At 47.5% G+C, this 18,675-nt stretch overlaps 1 protein-coding gene across 8 annotated transcripts in view; it reads right to left on the reverse strand.

Moving 5' to 3' along the window:
- Positions 1-18,675, reverse strand: part of NF2 (NF2, moesin-ezrin-radixin like (MERLIN) tumor suppressor) — a 74,316-nt gene that overhangs the window by 15,690 nt on the left and 39,951 nt on the right. For 7 of the 8 annotated variants that reach the window (XM_069497470.1, XM_069497468.1, XM_069497462.1 and 4 more), the window contains 7 exons: positions 15,412-15,546; positions 11,987-12,061; positions 9,769-9,882; positions 7,182-7,304; positions 6,254-6,471; positions 4,787-4,892; positions 2,034-2,161 (listed from right to left, as the gene is read on the reverse strand). In XM_069497470.1, coding sequence (XP_069353571.1) covers positions 2,034-2,161; positions 4,787-4,892; positions 6,254-6,471; positions 7,182-7,304; positions 9,769-9,882; positions 11,987-12,061; positions 15,412-15,546 — 899 coding nt within the window. The remainder of the gene's footprint in view (positions 1-2,033; positions 2,162-4,786; positions 4,893-6,253; positions 6,472-7,181; positions 7,305-9,768; positions 9,883-11,986; positions 12,062-15,411; positions 15,547-18,675) is intronic. The other variant, XM_069497466.1, reaches the window with a different exon arrangement.

The following is an 18,675-nucleotide window of genomic DNA, read 5'->3' on the forward strand; positions in this document are numbered from 1 at the left end:
CCCTTGACCACGCATGGGTTGTGGGAGCTCGGGCTGCTCACTTAACTGCTGTGAATCTGTTTCCTCATCGGTAACATTGGGATAATGATCCCAGGGCTGTGTGGTCAGGATGGAATAAAAGAAAGTGTAGGAAGGCCCTCTGTAAACTCTCAGAGTGCTCTGCAAACACCAGTTGTCACAAATAGCTTTAGTTCTGCACAAAAGACAACACATGAAATAAGCCTCCCTGGCACCCAAAACAATCTCCTTGTCTCGACCCTTCTTGGAGCAGTAATTCAAGTGACAGCTTTTTTTTTTGTAAGTGCTGGTTTTCAGAATCATTAAGTGACCTCTTTTGCTAGGCCACGTCCAAACCTCCACTTGTTCTGAGACTTCATCTCCTAAAGATGACAGAAGCTCGCTCAGCTAACATAGGAAGAAAAAGATTCCCCTAACCTCACCTGCCAGTAAATACACTGAGCAACATTATCTGTAATGCTGAAAATCTGGAAACCACCCACAAAGTGTCCAACTCCAAGGGCATGGCCAGGAAACCATGGAACACAAACACCGAGGAACGTTCCGTAGGGATTATCATGGCTGGTATATGGACTGTCAACATGTGCAAGGGTAATAAGTGTTGCAGATGTTTGTGTCTCTCCAAAATGCCCTCGTTGAAACATAATCACCAATGTGACTTTGGAAGGTGATTAGGTCATGAGGGTGGGGCCCTCGTGAAAGGGATTAGTGCCTTTATAAAAGAGGCCGTGAAGACCCAGAGAGACCCCCGCTCTTCCGCCACTCAAGCACACAGCAAGAAGGTGCCGTCTATGAGCCGGGAAGAGGGTCCTCACTAGACTGAGTTTGCCAGTGCCTTGATCTTGGACTTCCTGGCCTGCGGAACTGTGTATACACCACCTAGCCTCTGGTATTTTGTTGTAACACCTGGAACGGACTAAGACTAACAAAACACAAACCATAAAAAAAGCAGGACACAGAACAGGATGGAGCCTCACTCTGCTCCCCACCACAGAAACACACATGTCTGGACAATGGTGACAGGGACTCAGAGAGCAGAGAGAGGCTCTGGCTCGCTGGTTCCTTGGCTCTCCCCTCAGCACAAGAGCCCTGAGAGCAACAGGCTGGCGGGGGTTGCCCGCGCTGGACTCCACAGAGACTCTTTCCCCGGAGGGTTTTCCTGACGACACCACACATGGTAACAGCACGTATGTAGAGTCAGATGGGTGAGGGGTTCACCCCTGGTCTACTCATCAGCTGTGTGATGCTGGGTGAGTTCATTCATCTCTCTAAAACTGGGTTCTCATTTATAAAACGGGAACACCAAAACCTACCTTTGATGTCAGTGTGGTGTTTATCAGTAGGTACTAAATGAGACAAAAGCTAAAATACACGGGCACTCAGTGTGTGACAGCTACTGTGACTGTCCTCTGGCAAGCTGTGGCACAGTAACCAGTTTACCTCTGGCTCTGGGAACTCGGGGCACGTGCTTAGACTTCCTCTGCTAGGAAGACTTCCCACCTCTGATCCATTTCCACCGACCACAGATGCAGGGGGAGGGCAGCTGGGCAGAAGCTGCTGGGGTCAGGCCTGCTGGGGCTTGGCTCAGTACTACAGAGCTGGCCCTACCTGGCGGTTGCCTTTTTCTCAGCCTTGAGCCTGAGTCCCCTCTCTCACCTTTGTTTGTTCTAGACATGGGGACCACCCCAGGCCCCAGCCATTGGAAGACACACAACACAACTGCAGCCCAGGACAACAGCAGTCGGACTGACCTGGAGACCCCCGACAACCCAGTCCTATCCTTTAGGCACCATAAACCCCAGGTCCCCAGTCAGGTGTAATTTTTATCCTGGAAAATTGAACGCTGAAGTATTGTCCTTAATTTCTGAAATTCCTCCTCCAGGGGGTGAGGACAGAGTAAACCTTTGCAGGAGCTGGTGGCAGGCTGCTGTGGTGACCCTCCGCCCCCCCCCCCCCCGGCCAGACTGCTCCCTCTAGTCATGGCTGCCCAGAGCGGGGTGCAGGGGGCTACATACTTTTCTTTCTCTATCTCCATGGAAAGCCGCTTCATGTCAGTATCCTTGAAGTCGAAAGACAGGCTGTCACCAATGAGGTTGAAGCTTGGTATGTCAGGAGGCAACGGTGCTGGGATCGGGTTCATGGGCTGTTAATGAGAAATCTCAGATTAGGGGGTTGGCGTGTGCAAGAACAGAGGGGCACTGCTGCGTTAACGACCGACGCTGCAGCAGGCACAAAGCCAGTGGGCACAACGCGGGCCCTGCCTCCCAGCACCACCAGGACCTCCCGTCCCTCTGCTTCAGTCCCTCCACACTCGCCGCTGCCAGGTGAACTGTCCCAAAGATACAATCTAGGGTCTAGACAAATCACCCCTCTCCCCTCCATCTTTAGCCATTCTTCACGCTCAGTTGAATCAAACACAAACTCCCACTTTTTCATTTAGGAAACTCCCTGGCCCTGTGCTAGGAGCTGGATGCAGAGAACAAGACAGGGTCCCTGGCTTTGAACAGCTGAGAGTCTGGTTTAGGAAACAGATGTGTTCCCAGATCATCCCAGTTAAATAAGATAAACGCTGTAGCTAAGAGGCAAACAGAGACCAAGGGGGCTGGAGAAGGTGTGCTAGAAGAGATGCTGCTTCCACTGCTATCTGAGAACATGCCAGAAGGTCTGCCGGGTGGGGGTCGCAGCAGGGGTGGGGCAGAGTGTTGGCTGAGAGTTCCGGGCGTCTGCAGGGTACTGTAGGGAGGTGGGTGGGAGACGGCACCAACACAAATGGTGCCCGACCTGCAGGCTGTGGGCCTTGGACTTGGAAGGTGGAGCCAGATTAGGGCTTGACGGAGGGGTGAAGGAATTCTCTACCATTTCTTCTCCCTACATGCCAACCTCTTTCAGGGACCTTCTCAAATACCACGATCTCTCACCAAATCATTTCTACTTCCCTCTCGGCCAGATGGCAACTCTTTTCTTTGGTCTCCCTAAACACAGTGATCATGGTTCTGTAATGGCTCTTCTGTGATTCTACCCAGTGAAAGACTCTGTTTTGGCTGTGTCTTTGTTCTACACTTTGCAAGTTTCCTGACGGCAGGATCTAGCCCTTTTTCATCCCTGGATCCTTAACTGAGTCTAGGACAGTGTCCGGCAAAGAGTAGAGACTCAGAATATTTGAGACAATCACAAGGCCAAGGCAGACTGTGGTGCCGACAGGAGGCTTCTGGGGACTAGGAACGTGCTGTTATCTCATCTGGGTGTGGGGCACCTGGGTGTGTTCAGTTTGTGAAAAGTCATCGAGCTATACAGCTGTAATTTGGATACTTCCCTGTAAGTATGTTATACTTCATAAAATTTCCAGAAAAGATGTCGCCATTGGTGACAGCATAAACTGGTATGACCCCATAGTTCTATTACAGGAATGTATTCTACCAATCTATCCACGTGTTCAGGGACGTTCAGTGCAGTTTTGTTCAAAATTGCAAAAGAAAACAGACTAAACACCCATCCATTAGGGACTGGCTAGATAAATTATAATCCATGCAGATAACAAACATGATTAAAAAGTTTATATGAGTGATCTCCTCCAGGATTTATTGCTAAGAGGAAAGGGCAAAGTTAGAACAGTGTATGAAGTTTGCTCCAATGTGTATTTCAAAAATATACACACATCTCAAGTGTTCGGCCCAGCTGAGCCCTCAGAGGACTCCGGTCCCAGCCTCCATCTGACTGCAGCCACCTGAGAGATCCCGAGCGAGGACATCTGGCCCCATCAACCCACCAAGCCATGAGGGGTAATGATAAATGGTTGTTTGGAGCCACACGGCTGGCGTGGGGTGGTTTGTTACACAGTAATAGACAACCAGAACACATGGCAACAGCACACTGCTCACGTGTCCCCCTAGCTCAAACTCTGGGAAGCGTATGCCTCTTGTGCCCCGTGTGCATCTGTGTCACGTGCACACCTGGGCTGTGTGCATGTGCGTCTGTGTGCATGAATGTGCCGTGTGCGTGTCTGAGCCATGTGTGCATCTGTGCCCTGGCCCAGAACACCCTCTGGTCTCCTTCCTGCCTGGCTAGTTCCTGCTCCACCCTTCAAGAGTCAGGGCAAGCGCCATCCTGAGCCTCTCCTGCCCCTCCAGCCTGGGGTATATCCTCCTCTTCTAGGCACCTGTGCACCCTCTGTACACCTGTCTGGATACGGACTTCCCACTGTGTGGCATTATGCAGACATAGAACAGGTGTGCAAAAAAGTTTGCTGAGCTGAACACACAGAGAAAAGGAAGGGAAGAGGCTTCTACTCATTTGTGACCCCATTTCATGGAAGTCTGCCTCCTTGTCCCAAAGCTGAGATTGGCAGCTGATTCTTGCACAGCAGGAATTCACTCTGAGGTGTACAGCCAGTCCCTTCCCACAGCTGTAAGTACGATATATGGTAGATGCTGATAGTTGAAGATTACACTCAGCTCAGCATTAAGAGATAAGAGCGCAAACTCTGAGGACAATTTGGGACTACATTACTTATAATAAGAAAGACATTTCAGAGCTGGAAAAGGCCCTGTTGCCGGTCATCCAGGCAACCAGAGAGGTAACTAGTCCCGGGCCAAATGGCAGACCGGGGTATCCTACCCAGTCCCTAACCGTAGGCTCTCTACCCTCCCTCCTGCCTTGCGTTTGCTTGAGTGGTCACCCTGGGGTACCGCCAGATGAACTGAAGAGCTGGGAGGGAAGAGATCACCAGGTCTAAGGCAGCCACAGGCTGGTGGCCCCCACCCAGGCTCACCGGGTACGTGGGCTTAGTGGCGATTTCTAGGAGCTTTTGCTTGGCTCTCCGCTCTGCCTCGCGGGCTTCCTGCAGGTCCTGCTTCAGCTGATCTGCCTCCTTGGCCCTGCAAGGGAAGGAGGAGACGTCAGCTCCACACAAGAGGTCAGGTGTGGGGCACAGACTCCAACCCACCACTGCAGAGGAGGGACCGGGGTTTACTCTGAGGATGGCACCTGACGACGCAAATAAGGACAGTGGGGCAGGGACATTGAAAGGAAATCAGAACTTGCAAAGCCATATTCCTGGGTATTATCCATCTCAACTGGCAGATCTAAACCGGAAGAGCAGGGAATCCAATTGAGAAAGGAAGCACACGAGAACTTCTGCAGTTGGTACAGAGCGAGGAGAACTGGGGGAGGAGCCAGAAGCTTTCTCTGCTTTATTTCTGGGTGAGAATGGGCTGGGTAAAGGAGAGCACGTGGATCAAAGGTCCTACATTAGATTACAAAGGACAGAATATGAAAGAACTGCTTCTTCACGGCCCCTAAGTAAAACACTTGCAGGCTGAGCACAAACTTTCTCGGGCAGGAAGACGAGCCCCGTCGCTGAGGGCACCCACGCCTGGGTGCAGATCCTCTCACAGCTACAGGACATGGGCTAGGCACGGCATGGGAGCCCTAGCTCAGGGACCTGGCCCGACATGCATCACTCACAGGGAATGTGACCTACACACAGAAAGAAAGGGACCCGAAAACAGGGCAGGCAAGAAGGAACCAAGTCCCAGAATGGCACGCAAAGAGTGGCGAGGAAAACCGTAGCGAATGCACCTTGGGAGCTAAAGGCCAAATTCATGTGTTCTGGATCAACAGAGCCAAATTCTGTGGAGAATGTGCCAGCGTTTATTTAAAGGGTGTAGAACTAAAACATCCAGAGCCTAGAATAGTCTTTGAAAAGTACAGGCAACAGTTCCATTCTCCAACCTGTCCGTGAGCTGGGTATCCTGGTCACAGAGAGCGTCCTGGCCCCAACCCCCACCTGCCAAGGAGGGCTGCAGGGAACCGGGTCCTTAGTTTCCCTTTGGAGGTAAACAACTGCTGTTCTCCTGTATTCCCCCAAATAAAAAATGATAAGAACTACATTTTTTTTTAATGCAAAAAGAGCCTCCTCACATCTGCTTAGCTAAAAGTGGTTTGTGAACGTGCTCAATGGTTTCCTGCAAACATGGCTGGCAGAGGGACAGGGGCTTATCACAGAGGCACCAGCATGACGAGAGAGGTCCCCCTGGCAAGAGAACTGGGTTCCTGTGCCCTTCAAATAGCTCCAGCCCCCAACCTGGATTAAGCACCAGTCCCCACCGCCCTGCCACGGAAGAGCCTCCCCCCTGCTCAGAGGACGGCTTGAGCGCGGCTGCCGCGGACGGCACGGCTGGGACTGAGCAGCCCTTCGCCAGGCTTCTCGCCAGCCCAGTGCCCAGGACCCTCTCACCTCCTCTCTGACTCCTCGGCCATCTTCAGTGCCAGCACCTCAGCTTCCAGCACCTTCTGCTCCATCAGGCGCTTCTCCTCCTCCGTCCGAATGGCTGTGGCCTTGATGCGCTGCATTTCCTGCTCGGCTTCCGCGGCCTTCTGCGCCAGGAGCTTTGCCTCCTCCTCGGTGATCTGGGCTTTTTCAGCCAGCAGGTCGGCCGTCTCCTCAGACCGCATCTGGAGAGCAGAGTGCTGTGAGCTGGCGTGGGGTCACGTGGCATTCTCCCACCCAGATCTGTCCTCGGACACCCAGCGCAGCAAGAACCAGAGTCTCTTGGACTCCCCAGAGACCCCGTGGCAACAGAGCACAAGCCACATCCCCCAACTTTTCAGAGGGGACCTTCAGGCTGCACCCTTGGGAACAACAAGATCACCTTTTCTGAGTGCCCCCTTCAGTGCCACTTATGCTTTACGAGGGAGAAAAACAACTTAAACTCTGTCTTTCCCTTTAAATCAGGAGTTCAAAACCAGAGGCAGTTTTGCCCCCGCAAGGTACATGTGGCCATGTCTAGAGACCTTTTCGATTGTCACAGAGGGTGACGTGTTGCTACTGGCATCTAGCAGGTAGAGGCCAGGGACACTGCCAACCAATGCGGAGGACAGCCCCCACAGCAAACGATGACTGGTCCCAAGTGTCAGCAGTGCTGAGCCGAGAAGCCCTGCTGGAAAGGCAGCCTCGGGGCCAAAGTGGAGTGTGGCTGCATAAAGACTCCACGAAAATCTGCCTCTGCCAGCACGGGTGGAAAGAAAAGGCACCAATTTGTTAAGAGCTGAAATAAAGTGTATAAAACAAGTATTGGTAATTCATGGTCCTCAGGAGTCCTCACTCCAGAAAAGCAAGTTAAGTCCCAGGTAGCCTTCAGGGACCCCGACCCCTCGGAAATCACCAGGGCTTCATTGGCCATTGTCGCCTCTTCTTTCATCTGCAGCAGCCTCCTCTCCAGCTCGTCCCTCGTGCGTTCAGCCTCCTCCCTCATCTGCTTCTCTCGAGCAAGGCGCTGCCGCTCCATCTGGGGGGTGAGCAAGAGCCGTCCCTGAGCCGCTGGGCTCGAGACCTAGGGTGCCCCAATCTCCTGAGTCTCCCTTTTGGGGACCCTTTTCTTCCCTTGCCTTTAGGTAGCCAGGGTCTCTTGCTGCCCTCCGCTTCCCCTGTCCTTCTAAACCAGTTGCAGAGTCGAAAGCTGTGCCCCTGGGAGAAAAATTCTAGTGGCGAATGAACAAACAAAAAGCCACAGCTTATTTCGATCCAGACAGAAAGCGGCATGCTTGCACACGGTGCACTGAAACTGCTACCTTGCCAATGCCCCTTGTGATTGGGAAACCTCAGGCGGCTCTGTCCAGGGACACACAGGACACCAGGCAGGTCCTCCTCCCTGAGATGAAGCCCCAGAAACGGACTGCTTTCTCCTCTGGTCAGAAAGCCATCTCACCACTGCCGAGCCACACGGACTCCTCTCAAGTCTCTGATTTCATCCACAATAGCTCCGCTCTGGCCTCCGACCCACAGAGAAGACGGAATGGCTCGACGTGATGCATCAGTAGTTCACACATTGTATTTCACAGGCGGCAGCTGCAGCAGCCGGGGCACAGACTCGCATGGCCCCACACGGAGATGGCTCCTGAGCCAGGCCTGTGGCGGGAGGGAGCCAGGCAGGGAACACAGCCCCCGTCCTTAAGGCGACAGTACAAAGCCACTGCCACCTCCCTTGCCTGCCGGATCACTGCATTAATTGCACCACATGCCGAGTTTAATAAGGGGAACACAAGTAGGACAGTGCTATTCTCTGTGATCCCAGGGTACAAACCGAGTTCAGAAAGCAGAAGTGACCACTGCACTATTTTCTGCCTTAAATAATTAAAGCACATTTAATTACTTCATGCTTCAATTTAGATTTCTAAGACTGCTGCTTTTTCTAAATACTAAGCCGAAAAAATACATTGGAACTTAAAAGAATAATGCAAAGACAAGCGATAAAATACTGTCAGTTCTTCAATTTTCTTCTTGCAAGTCAATGAAAAGCTTGGCTAATTTGTTCTCCAATTTCCATCATATTATGATTTCCATAAGGTGGATTAATACATCTATATTATTCTAAAAAAAAAAAAAAGCCCAGGCAATCTCCTTCCATTCCCAGCATTGTACTTTCCCAGAGATCTCTACAACAATAATGAAAGACCTTCCTTCCATTCACAAAGCAGTTTATCACTTACAAAGAATTTCAGGTACGTTATGTCCCTTACTCGGAGACAGAGAAGAAGTGTTATTAGCTCCACCTGATGGATAAGCAAACTGCGGTCTGGAAGGTAAGTCGTTGACTAACGTCACGTCCTAAGTTCAGCTACGGCTCTAAAGTCAGTGAGCCACGGAGCCCTCTGACCCGTGGTGGCCCAGAGGATGTGCCCCGCCGTTCTGTAGGCAGAGCAGGTCTGGGGTGTGTTTGTGCTGGTCCCTGCCAGGCCCCGGAGGCCTACAAGCTCCTTGACACTTTCAGATTTCTCACTTTTAAGCTTTGCTCTGCTGACAAAGAGGTCAAAGAGAGCTCTTCTTGAAGTTGCCACTGTGACCCTACGCTGGCTCAGGAGCATTTCTTTGTCCAACAAAACCCATCCCACTGCCCCCAAAGCATCCCCCAAGAGCCCATCTGAGCCTGCCATCTCAGAAAGCAAAGAGGCGGAGAGCTGAAAGCGCGCTGCAGCAAACCGGGCATTTCATTCTAAACCCCAGGGCTGGGAGCCAGCTTCTCCGATGTACCCAAATCAGAGCAGTCTGCACGCAGACTAATTATTACACCTTTGAGCCTGCAAGTCCTTGGGGTAGCTGACTGCAGCTGTCACTACTCGATCTAGTAGTTTGCCCAAAAGCACAATTAATATTCTCAGCAGCGAGGTCCAAATTAGTTTTGTGGACTTCCGTGAGTAGGCAAGGTCTAGGAGTAGAAAACAATGATGCGGATCGTCCAGTCTACTGATAGGCGGTCCCCGCACCGCCCCTGGCGGGCAACGTGCTGCCGGGCCTGACCTGCAACGGGGAGGTGCGGCCAGAGTCTAATTAGCATTCCAGCAGTGAGCAATGAAATGACGCCTTGCATTCTGTCATCATCTAATTAGAAAAGGAGAGGCCGGGCAAAGGCAGCAGACACTCAAAAAAGAAGAAAGATATATAGTCAGATGGATAGGTACCTGCACCCTTGGCTGTGTCAAGCCAAACCTGTGTCCAGCACCCTTTACTTAACTTCCCTTAAGTATAAAAATAACTAGAGATATTTCTCTGAGATATGCTATTACAGTTTATTCCTCATTTCCAGGGCTGATATCCCACCAGCAGGGCATCAGCCAGTGAAGATCCAACAGGGATACCGTAAGAGCGGAACACCCACGGCCAAACGACTCCTGCCAGCCCACAGCCACTCCTTACCTCCCAGGCCGACACTGACCAAGCAGCGACATCATCAGTTAAAACAACGTCTCGCTCACCTGCTTTCTAGCTTTCTCCTCCCTGGCCTGGGCTTTCATCTGCTGAACTTCCAAAGAATCGGCCTTCCTTCTCCTCATAAATAAGTCATGGTTCCCAATACATAGCTGGAGAATCTGTGGCCACAGAAGAAGCAGGAGAAACGTTAAGACCCCTGAATTCACTTTGCTGCCTATAAGCCCACCAGGACTGCAGCGTCTTGGGCTCTTGCAGGTAGCAGCAAGCCTGGAGGGGAAAGAGTGGAGTGAAGTACCAAAGCCCTATCAAGGCTCTAGGGCTCTCAGCTCTGGAGACATGCAAAATTAAGTTGCCTTAGATATGCCAAAAAGTAAAAATCACAAGGGAAGGGATGACTAGAGGACACTTTGTCATGTCTTTATCAGATGGACCTCACTCTCCTCAGCCTACATGTGGCTCTGCAGATCAGGGAGGACAGGAAAGCTGGTTCAGTAAGTTGGGCTGAGACAACAGGTTTTTCACATGGAAAAAAATAAGTTGGATCCCTCCCTCACACCATACACAAAACTTGGCTCCAGAAGGATTAAAGACTGAAACGCCCTTAAAGATCAAGCCCTTAAAACTTTTAGAAGAGAATATCCAAGTATATCTTTATAATAGTAGAAGGAAATATGTCAGGTAAGATAAAAAAGTACAAATGATTAAGGAAAAGATTTATATATTTGTCTACATTAAAATTAAAAAATTTGTTGTCAAGACATTATTAAAAAAAGAAGAAATACAAGATACAAATTAGGTGAAGATATAACCAATAAAGAAAGCAAATGACCCAAAAGAAAAACCACCAAAAGACATTAAAAAAATTAACAGAAGAGAAAATAAGATTGGCCAATAAACATAAGATGTTCAGCTTCATTAGTGATTGTAAAAATGCAAATTAACATGACACCGAGGTACCATTTTATATGCAAAAGATTGGCAAAAATTTCAAAAGGCAGAGAATACAAGTGTTAAGGATATAGAGCGGCCGGTGCGGTGGCTCATGCCTGTAACCCTAGCACTCTGGGAGGCCAAGGCAGGTGGATCGTTTGAGCTCAGGACTTCAAAACCAGCCTGAGCAAGAGCGAGACCCCGTGTCTACTAAAAAATAGAAAGAAATTAGCTGGACAACTAAAAATATATAGAAAAAATTAGCCGGGCATGGTGGCGCATGCCTGTAGTCCCAGCTACTCAGAAGGCTGAGGCAGGAGGATTGCTTGAGCCTAGGAGTTTGAGGTTGCCATGAGCTAGACTGATGCCATGGCACTCTAGCCAGGGTGACAGAGCAGGACTTTGCCTCAAAAAAAAGGTGGGGGGAGGGATATAGAGCAAAAGGAACTCTCACCCACTACTGTTGGATCTGTAAACAAATTCACCTTCTTTGGAAAACAATGTGTCATAATTTTGAATATGAACATACACTAAGCCCTTTACTTCATCTCCTATGTATATACTCTAGACTGGAGAAGTTACTGGCCATGTGCACCAGGGACAGGTACAAGACTTTTCATAACAGCCTGTTAAAACGACAGAAGCGGAAAGCATTTACTTGTCCATTAATAGGAGAATAAGAAATATATATGTCTCTATATAATAAAGTACTATAAAGAGGTAAAGGTGGATAGACTATATCTTTAAGCATCAACATAGACAAATCTCAAAAAAATAATGTGTAAAAAAGGCAAGTGACAAAAGAACATATATAGTTGACGGCATTTAAATTTTTTTTTTCTTGGATAGATAAATTTCATAAATGTGTAAAACTTAAAAGTATACTTGTTTTGCCACCTATGAAATAAACTTCTGATGAACAGCAAGGGGATGATGAGCACTCAGCTCAGAACAGGGATCGCCCTGGGGAAGGAGGAGGGAGAGACGAGCATGGTGTTAACACGCGGGGTCTCCACAGCGTGAAGGACACTGTTGCTTAAAGCTGGGTCGTGGGTTCACAGCTGTTCATTTGTGTTATTCTTTATACCTTATGTATATATTATACTTATCCTTTTATATATATGAAATACTTCAATAAAAATCATTTTTAAAACTTCCTCATCATAGAATTTAGGTTTGACTCTCTAGGTTAAGCTAAAGAGAAAAGTGTGTGCCAAGTGAGCTCTCGTTCTACACTTCACAAGGTATCACCCCGATAGTCTCTAAAGACCAGCATTTGATTGCTCAGAAAAGCTACAGTTACCAGTCATGAAAACCAGGATCTCAACTTACCAGCTTATTAACACGAAGCTTTGAGGAGTTAAATTTGAAGACATCAATTTTCTTATCCAGTGGTTTAATAGTGAACTGGAAGAAGGAAGCAGAACGGAGTTTCAGTCTGACAGCCTGGAAATGTTACCACCAAGTGGGATATTCCACAAAAGCAGCATCTACACTGTCCCCAGTCCAGCATGAGGCTATGCCTTATTCTGGCTTCCTGGTGCCCAGGCACTAAATCTCAGTGAATTAGGAGCACCAAGGGCACCGAGTCTGGGAACATGGGAGCTTAGGGTCCTAACGGTGTGTCCTCTGCATCATTGTAGGTGTGGGCGCGAGGAAGGGATCCCTGGCAACCCGAAATTAGAATCCTTGAAGGTCCTGTCCTCAGGGCCATCACCGGGAGGGCCACTGCAGTCTAAGTCATGGCCCCTGCCTTCAGGAAGCTCTGCATCCACTTGGAACTAGACTAACAACAGACAGTTACTCAAGAAATCACATCATATATTAGTGATTCATTGGGTGGTACAAACCACAAATGTCCGGGGGTTCAGAGCAGATCTACTGTAAGCAGGAAGGGGCTAAAGCTGGTCTTAGAAGAACACGACGGAGCAGCTACGAGGCAGGGTGGAGGTGGAGGGGCACACTGGCGGGGCAGCAACAGAAACAAGGGGGCTATGGGGAAATGAGCACTGGGTGTGTGCACGTGTGACTGAGATGATACAGTGGGCTTAGCCGGGGAAGGAGGAAGGGTGAGCTAGGGGACCGTTGGTGAGGAATAAGACACAGTCAGACGCCTACGGCCACACCACCCTGAATGCGCTCGTCTCGTCTGATCTCGGAAGAGACAGTCAGAGGAGTTTAGATTGGATGTGACACGATACAGGAAGTCACTCCGGGCTTCTGATCACGGGAATAATTTGATGAAAGCTGTTAACAGAAGGAATCAAATGTGAAGGAAAATGGACTAGAATAGAAAAGAAAAACATAGTTCCTGAAATCAAAGTGGAGAGAAAGGTGGATGATAAGGACAGGGTGGTGGCTTAGTGGGATGACCCAGGGTCAGACCACCGGCGGGAAAGCATGTCGGCAACAAGGGCAACTGCTGCTCTCAACCACTCCTGACGAGACCAGACAGATCCTAACTTCCAAGATGCACTTACAAAATGGACATTCAATCCCAAGAAAGAATTGCTAAGCAGATAAATATGTTTGGGAAGATATATTCTTGGGTATTTCTTTCACACATTATATTGTCCAACAAGGAATTAGCACACTGAGGACAGAAAATGATCCCTTGTTAAGCTTTTGGCCAAGTTAACTTAGAAGCAGTATGGCTCTTGTGAACGCTGCTATTTGTGAATTTCGTGAGCTTCTTTTTGGCCTCGCTGTCAAACCCCGGAGCTGTCAGTGGGAAGCCACAAGCAGTGGGGAAACCACAGGCTCTGCGCCACGCCAGGGCGTACACGAAGAATCAACAGATCACTTAAAATAAACGAACACTTCTGTTTTGACAGCACGGCTGTCACGCATAACTACCAAGACTATTTGCCATTATGTCAAGCCAGCTTGGGGTCCTCTTACTGCATGAATTTACCGACATGATGGAACCTGGCGGCACCTTGCCCCCTGAGAGGGCCTATTACGGTTTAGTGTGTCAGGCCATACTAGGGGAGACTTTAATCCTGGGGTTCTTTGAAGGATGAGTGTTTGGGGAGCTTTTATCGTACAAATGTGTGGATGTGCAGTAAACAGACTTTATGAAACTGGGAGATGAAAAACTACCATACTGTGATGTACCTACTGCTTTAAGTCATGTAAAGCACTCAATTTAGGGACTTCAAAAAAGGAATACGTAAATGCTCATTTCCCTGGCTACTTACAAAACTTTCCAAGTCAGAATGTTTTGAGTTAAAAGGCTTGTTCTTTCTCAACAAGCATGGCTGAGTAGATCCCAACCATACATTGGAAACCAGGGACCTGGTCTCCTTTCCTCGAGTTGCTATGAAGAAAGAGAAGAAGGAAGTTTGCCCAGGGGTCGAGGCTCTGCAGGTAGCAACACAGGGCATCACAGGTACTCCCCACTCCGTGTCCTGGCTGCGCAGGCACCAGTAGGTCACTGAGTGGGGCCTCCCTCTGCCCGGTGCCCCTGTTCTCTCTGGGCTCAGCCTTTGGGCCTCCCTGAAAAGCAGGAGATGTGTCATCAGTCCCCCGGCTGCCAGCCTCTGCCACTCCACTTGTCAGACACAGGTCACTTGAACCCTCTGCGTCTCTGCTTCCCAGTGTGACAGATTGTGACATAGAGATTACAACAACACTGCCTCTACAGCAGTGTTCTCATAAGGATTAAATCAGAGGGTCAAGGTGAAAGCGCTTGTAAGTGGAAGATTATATCATCATCGTCTTCATCATCAGTCTCTTCCAACTGTACTTGTTTATTATAAACAGTTGAGTCGTTACTTGTCTATAACTTCCATGAGGCTGAGACTGGATTTTCTACATCTTTGTTTCCCCTGTGAAACCTAGCACAAGGAAGATACTCAATAATTCCTTTAAAATCAACGGAGAATGAATGAATGGATGAACGAATAAACACAGGATTACGGCATTTAGGAAAAGCCACCATCCTGTATAGAAATATTTGAATTTTAAGAGTGTCCATCTGGAAGCACATGTGCCTGGCCTCTGGCCGGGGCTCGGCTTCCCAACCTGTTGGAATAGCCACCCAGCAGGCTGCTCTAAGAAAAAAAAAGAGTGTCCAAGTTATTCAAACTTAATTATTCTCAAATTCTTGTAAGCATATTAACCTAATATCCTTACTTACATCACTGCTGAGAGATACATACACATATAAATTTACATATATATTTCTCTACCACATGTATCAAGCACTGGACACAGAAAGGAGGCTCAATTTAGACCACACTTAAAATACGAAGAGAATTTAAGCCAGGCGCTGTGGTACGCGTCTATAGTCCCAGCTACTTGGGAGGCTGAGGCAGGAGGATCGCTTGAGCCCAGGAGTTCAAATCCAGTCTGGGCAACATAGTGAAACCTTATCTCAAGAAGAGAAAAGAAAGGAAAAGAAAAGAAAAGAAAAGCAAAGCAAAGCAAAGAGAATTTATCACCAGAAATAGAAAGCTGAGTAATAAGAAAACGTTACTTTTTTTGTTTGTTTACTCTCCTTTGGGGTTTAGCCCTGACAAGTCGAGCTTCCCAGTCTCTTATTAGTCAGCAGTGGGGTTTAGTGACGCCCTTTGACAAAAGGATGCCAATATTCTTCTGTAAATACTTTAAAAAATCAACAACCCAAATTCTAAAGCCTGGGAATGAAAGGATTTTACTGACAGCAAGGAGATGGCCTGGCTGGGGACGTGGGGAGAGACCTTTTGCTGGACCACGGGGCCTCTGGTGGCATCTGCAGCACAGACATGTCCTACCTCCTTGTCACTGTATGAGATGTTTCGGATTTCATTCCACGGGAAGGAGATCTTGGGGGTCAGCCTGTTCTCAGGGTCATAGATGTGAAGGCCCAAAGCATCCACTCCAAGCAGCAGCTCTGTGCCCTTTTTATTCTGTGGATCCAATAAAGAACAGCCGCTGTAAGCTCCAGCTGAGGCTTGAGATTTTATTCAACCTTTCAAAAAACCTGGCACACACTCTTACGTATGACAAGTTGCAACAGATCCCAATAGTCACAGCTGTCCTGTAACCCAAGAGGCTTCCAGCTTTCTGAACTGGGGCAGGCAGAGGCAAAATTGTACCATTCCTGTGACACATGGGTCCCCCAGAAGGATCACTGGGGACTTCTGTCACTAGCTTGGTGGCTAAAGGCAGAGTATCTGAGTGTCGTTACTTCTAGTTAAGTAACCAGGTTATCATAGGTATAGAATTAAAATCCTAGTTTTTTTGTTGTTGTTAGAGACAGAGTCTCGCTCTTGCTCAGGCTGGTCTCGAACTCCTAAGCTCAAGTGATCCTCCCGCCTCAGCCTCCCAGAGTGCTAGGATTACAGGTGTGACCCACTGTGCCTGGCCCTAGGTTTAAACATTTACGTTAAAAGAAACAGTTGTTGGACTACTAGAAAGAAAATTTTACGTGCTGGGACTGAATGGTCTCATTTAATGACAAAATGTAGTCCTAATGTGATAAAGCAAGTATAGTAAAATATTAATCTAGGTAGTGAGTGTACATGGATAATCAATGAAAAATTCTTTCAATTTCCATATATTTTTTAATTTTTAATAATTAAATATCATGAAAACTATATCAAAAGGAATTATTACAAATTACTCCTCAATAAAGCTGTTTAAAAAATTAATTGACTATATGTATGCTATGCCTGACAGTGGCCCTGACCAGCAGTCACAAGTACCTGGGTCCCCACCTCACTGACCTAGCTAAGAACCTGGTGGTGGTATGTGCGGGTCTGTCCACCAGTGCTGTGGCTTGGCCCTTGTTTGGAGATGGAAGGAAACTCCCCACACAAGGATCCCACAGCACCTGACCCTTGCTGACAACAAGGAAATTGAACTAAGCCTCAAGGGCAGGAAAACAGATCTGCAAACAGAGAAGACACTTGGACGGTGATGCGAAGTTCCAGTGTAACAGCAGGCATCAGATGGAGAAGTGGGTGCTCCAGCATAAATCTTTTCACTCCTGACACCCTGAAGTCAGGCACTACCACCAAACCGTGAGAGATTCTTCTGCTTGTCAGCAAAGCTTTTAAAACTATTGCATTAACAGAAGTGATGCTTTGTACTTTTAAATCTGCAGTACATTTTGGAAAATGAGACATTTCATTATGTTTCTGCCTATTTAAATTTTTTTAATTAATTAATTAATTAATTTTTTTATAGCTGTCCATATAATTTCTTTCTATTTTTAGTAGAGATGGGGTCTCGCTCTTGCTCAGGCTGGTCTTGAACTCCTGAGCTCAAACGATCCGCCCACCTAGGCCTCCCAGAGTGCTAGGATTACAGGCGTGAGCCACCGCGCCCGGCCTAAATTTTTAAAAAAGAAAGAAAACTGGGCATGGTGGTGTGCAGCTGCAGTCCCAGCTACTCCAAGGAGTGGGAGGCTGCAGTGAGCTATGATCACATCACTGCACTCTAGCCTGGGTGACAGAATGAGACCCTGTCTCTCAAAAAAAAAAAAAAAAAAAAAAAAGAAAAGCTGGACCTAATGTCTAATGTCACCACACTCATGCCAAGTTTGTTACAAACAAAACCTGTTTCCTTTCAGTTTGCACAAACAGGTCCATCAGGAGTTCTAGTCCAGCTTAGGAAAAACAGACTCCAACACTTCTAGTAATTAAACAGAGAGGTGGGGACTCAAGCAACCCCTTCTAAATTGTTTTAAGCACATATTTTCCTTTAATTGTGGAATTTCAGGAAGTTTAACATAAAAGACACTAAAATGGTCTTTAGCTTTATCTACTCAATATGAGAACCACACACACAAAACAGTATATGTTAGTCTAACTGATGTAGAAATATTCCCTGAGAAGAAACTTTTTAGGCTGGGTGTGGTGGCACGCCCCAGCTACTCAGGAGGCTAAGGTGGGAGGATTCTTTGAGCCCAGGAATTCGAGGTGAGCCCAGGTAACACAGAGAGACCCTGTCTCTCTCGAAAAAAAAAAAAGAAAAAGAAAAAGAAATTGTTTTTTAGGGTTATAAAACTAGTTTTCTAGAATCTAGGTGGCCAACATAGGGGCAAAACGAATTGACAAAAACACAAAAATGTGTTAAATTACCCCAACCTTATAGAAACCAAACCAAAAAAAAAAAAAGAAAAAAGAAACCAAACAATTAGCAAATACAAACTAATAAAACTTTAGAAAACAACTGTTGGCATCATTATGGAACATCTTTGAGGCACTCATTTACTATATGAAATAACATAACACTTTAGTGTGTCTTATTTTTTATGCAGAGTAATCCATAAAAAAATCTGTATTTAGGAAATGAATAATCTAGGTAGAAATCTATCCTAGAATATTTAGAATGTGTTTCAATTTACCCAAATTTAATACAAAAGTTGTAGGAACTCCCCAAAATGAAAGTAAAGCGTAACTACAATAGTAAAGGTGGACGGCTGTGGCTTTTAACCTCTACGCATCTGTGGTTTGTGCTTTAGCAAAGCGCACGTATTCCTTTGGAAGAAGCTGCCCATACACCGCAGCCAGCAACCACCTCACAGGAGAAAGAGGCTCTAAAGGCTCAGATCTGGGCTGAACACAAAGGCCTCTCCCTGCAGAAGCAGTGGGTTCCCAGAGGACGGCAGACTATTAATGGTCTGAATAGAAAACCAATTAGCCTCATAGGGAGAACAAGAGTCCCCGCCCAAACAAATCAGTAATCTATAAAAGCAGCTTTACTCTCCTCGTGCCTAGGGGGGAAAGAAAGTATTTACAGGTGCTCCCGTGGGCGGAGATCTCACAGAGCCAGAAATAATCAAATCCTACACTCAGGGCATTCAAACAGGTTTCTGCTGAGAGCAGAGCCGGGCCCAAGTTCCCCAAGGCTCAACTGACACTTAATTACCTATGATCTAATTGAAATCCAAAAATAGAAAATTAGGCTCTAAGAACCTCTCTCCCCTTCCTCTTTTCTTCTTTACCAGTGAACCGTAGAAGATTCTATCACCCTGGAATGAAGAAGTAACCCATTTTAGCAGTCTGGCTCTGATTCGGTCTCTGTTTACT

Source organism: Eulemur rufifrons, chromosome 21 (assembly GCF_041146395.1).
Source record: "Eulemur rufifrons isolate Redbay chromosome 21, OSU_ERuf_1, whole genome shotgun sequence".
In the NCBI taxonomy this organism is placed as follows: Eukaryota; Metazoa; Chordata; class Mammalia; order Primates; family Lemuridae; genus Eulemur; species Eulemur rufifrons.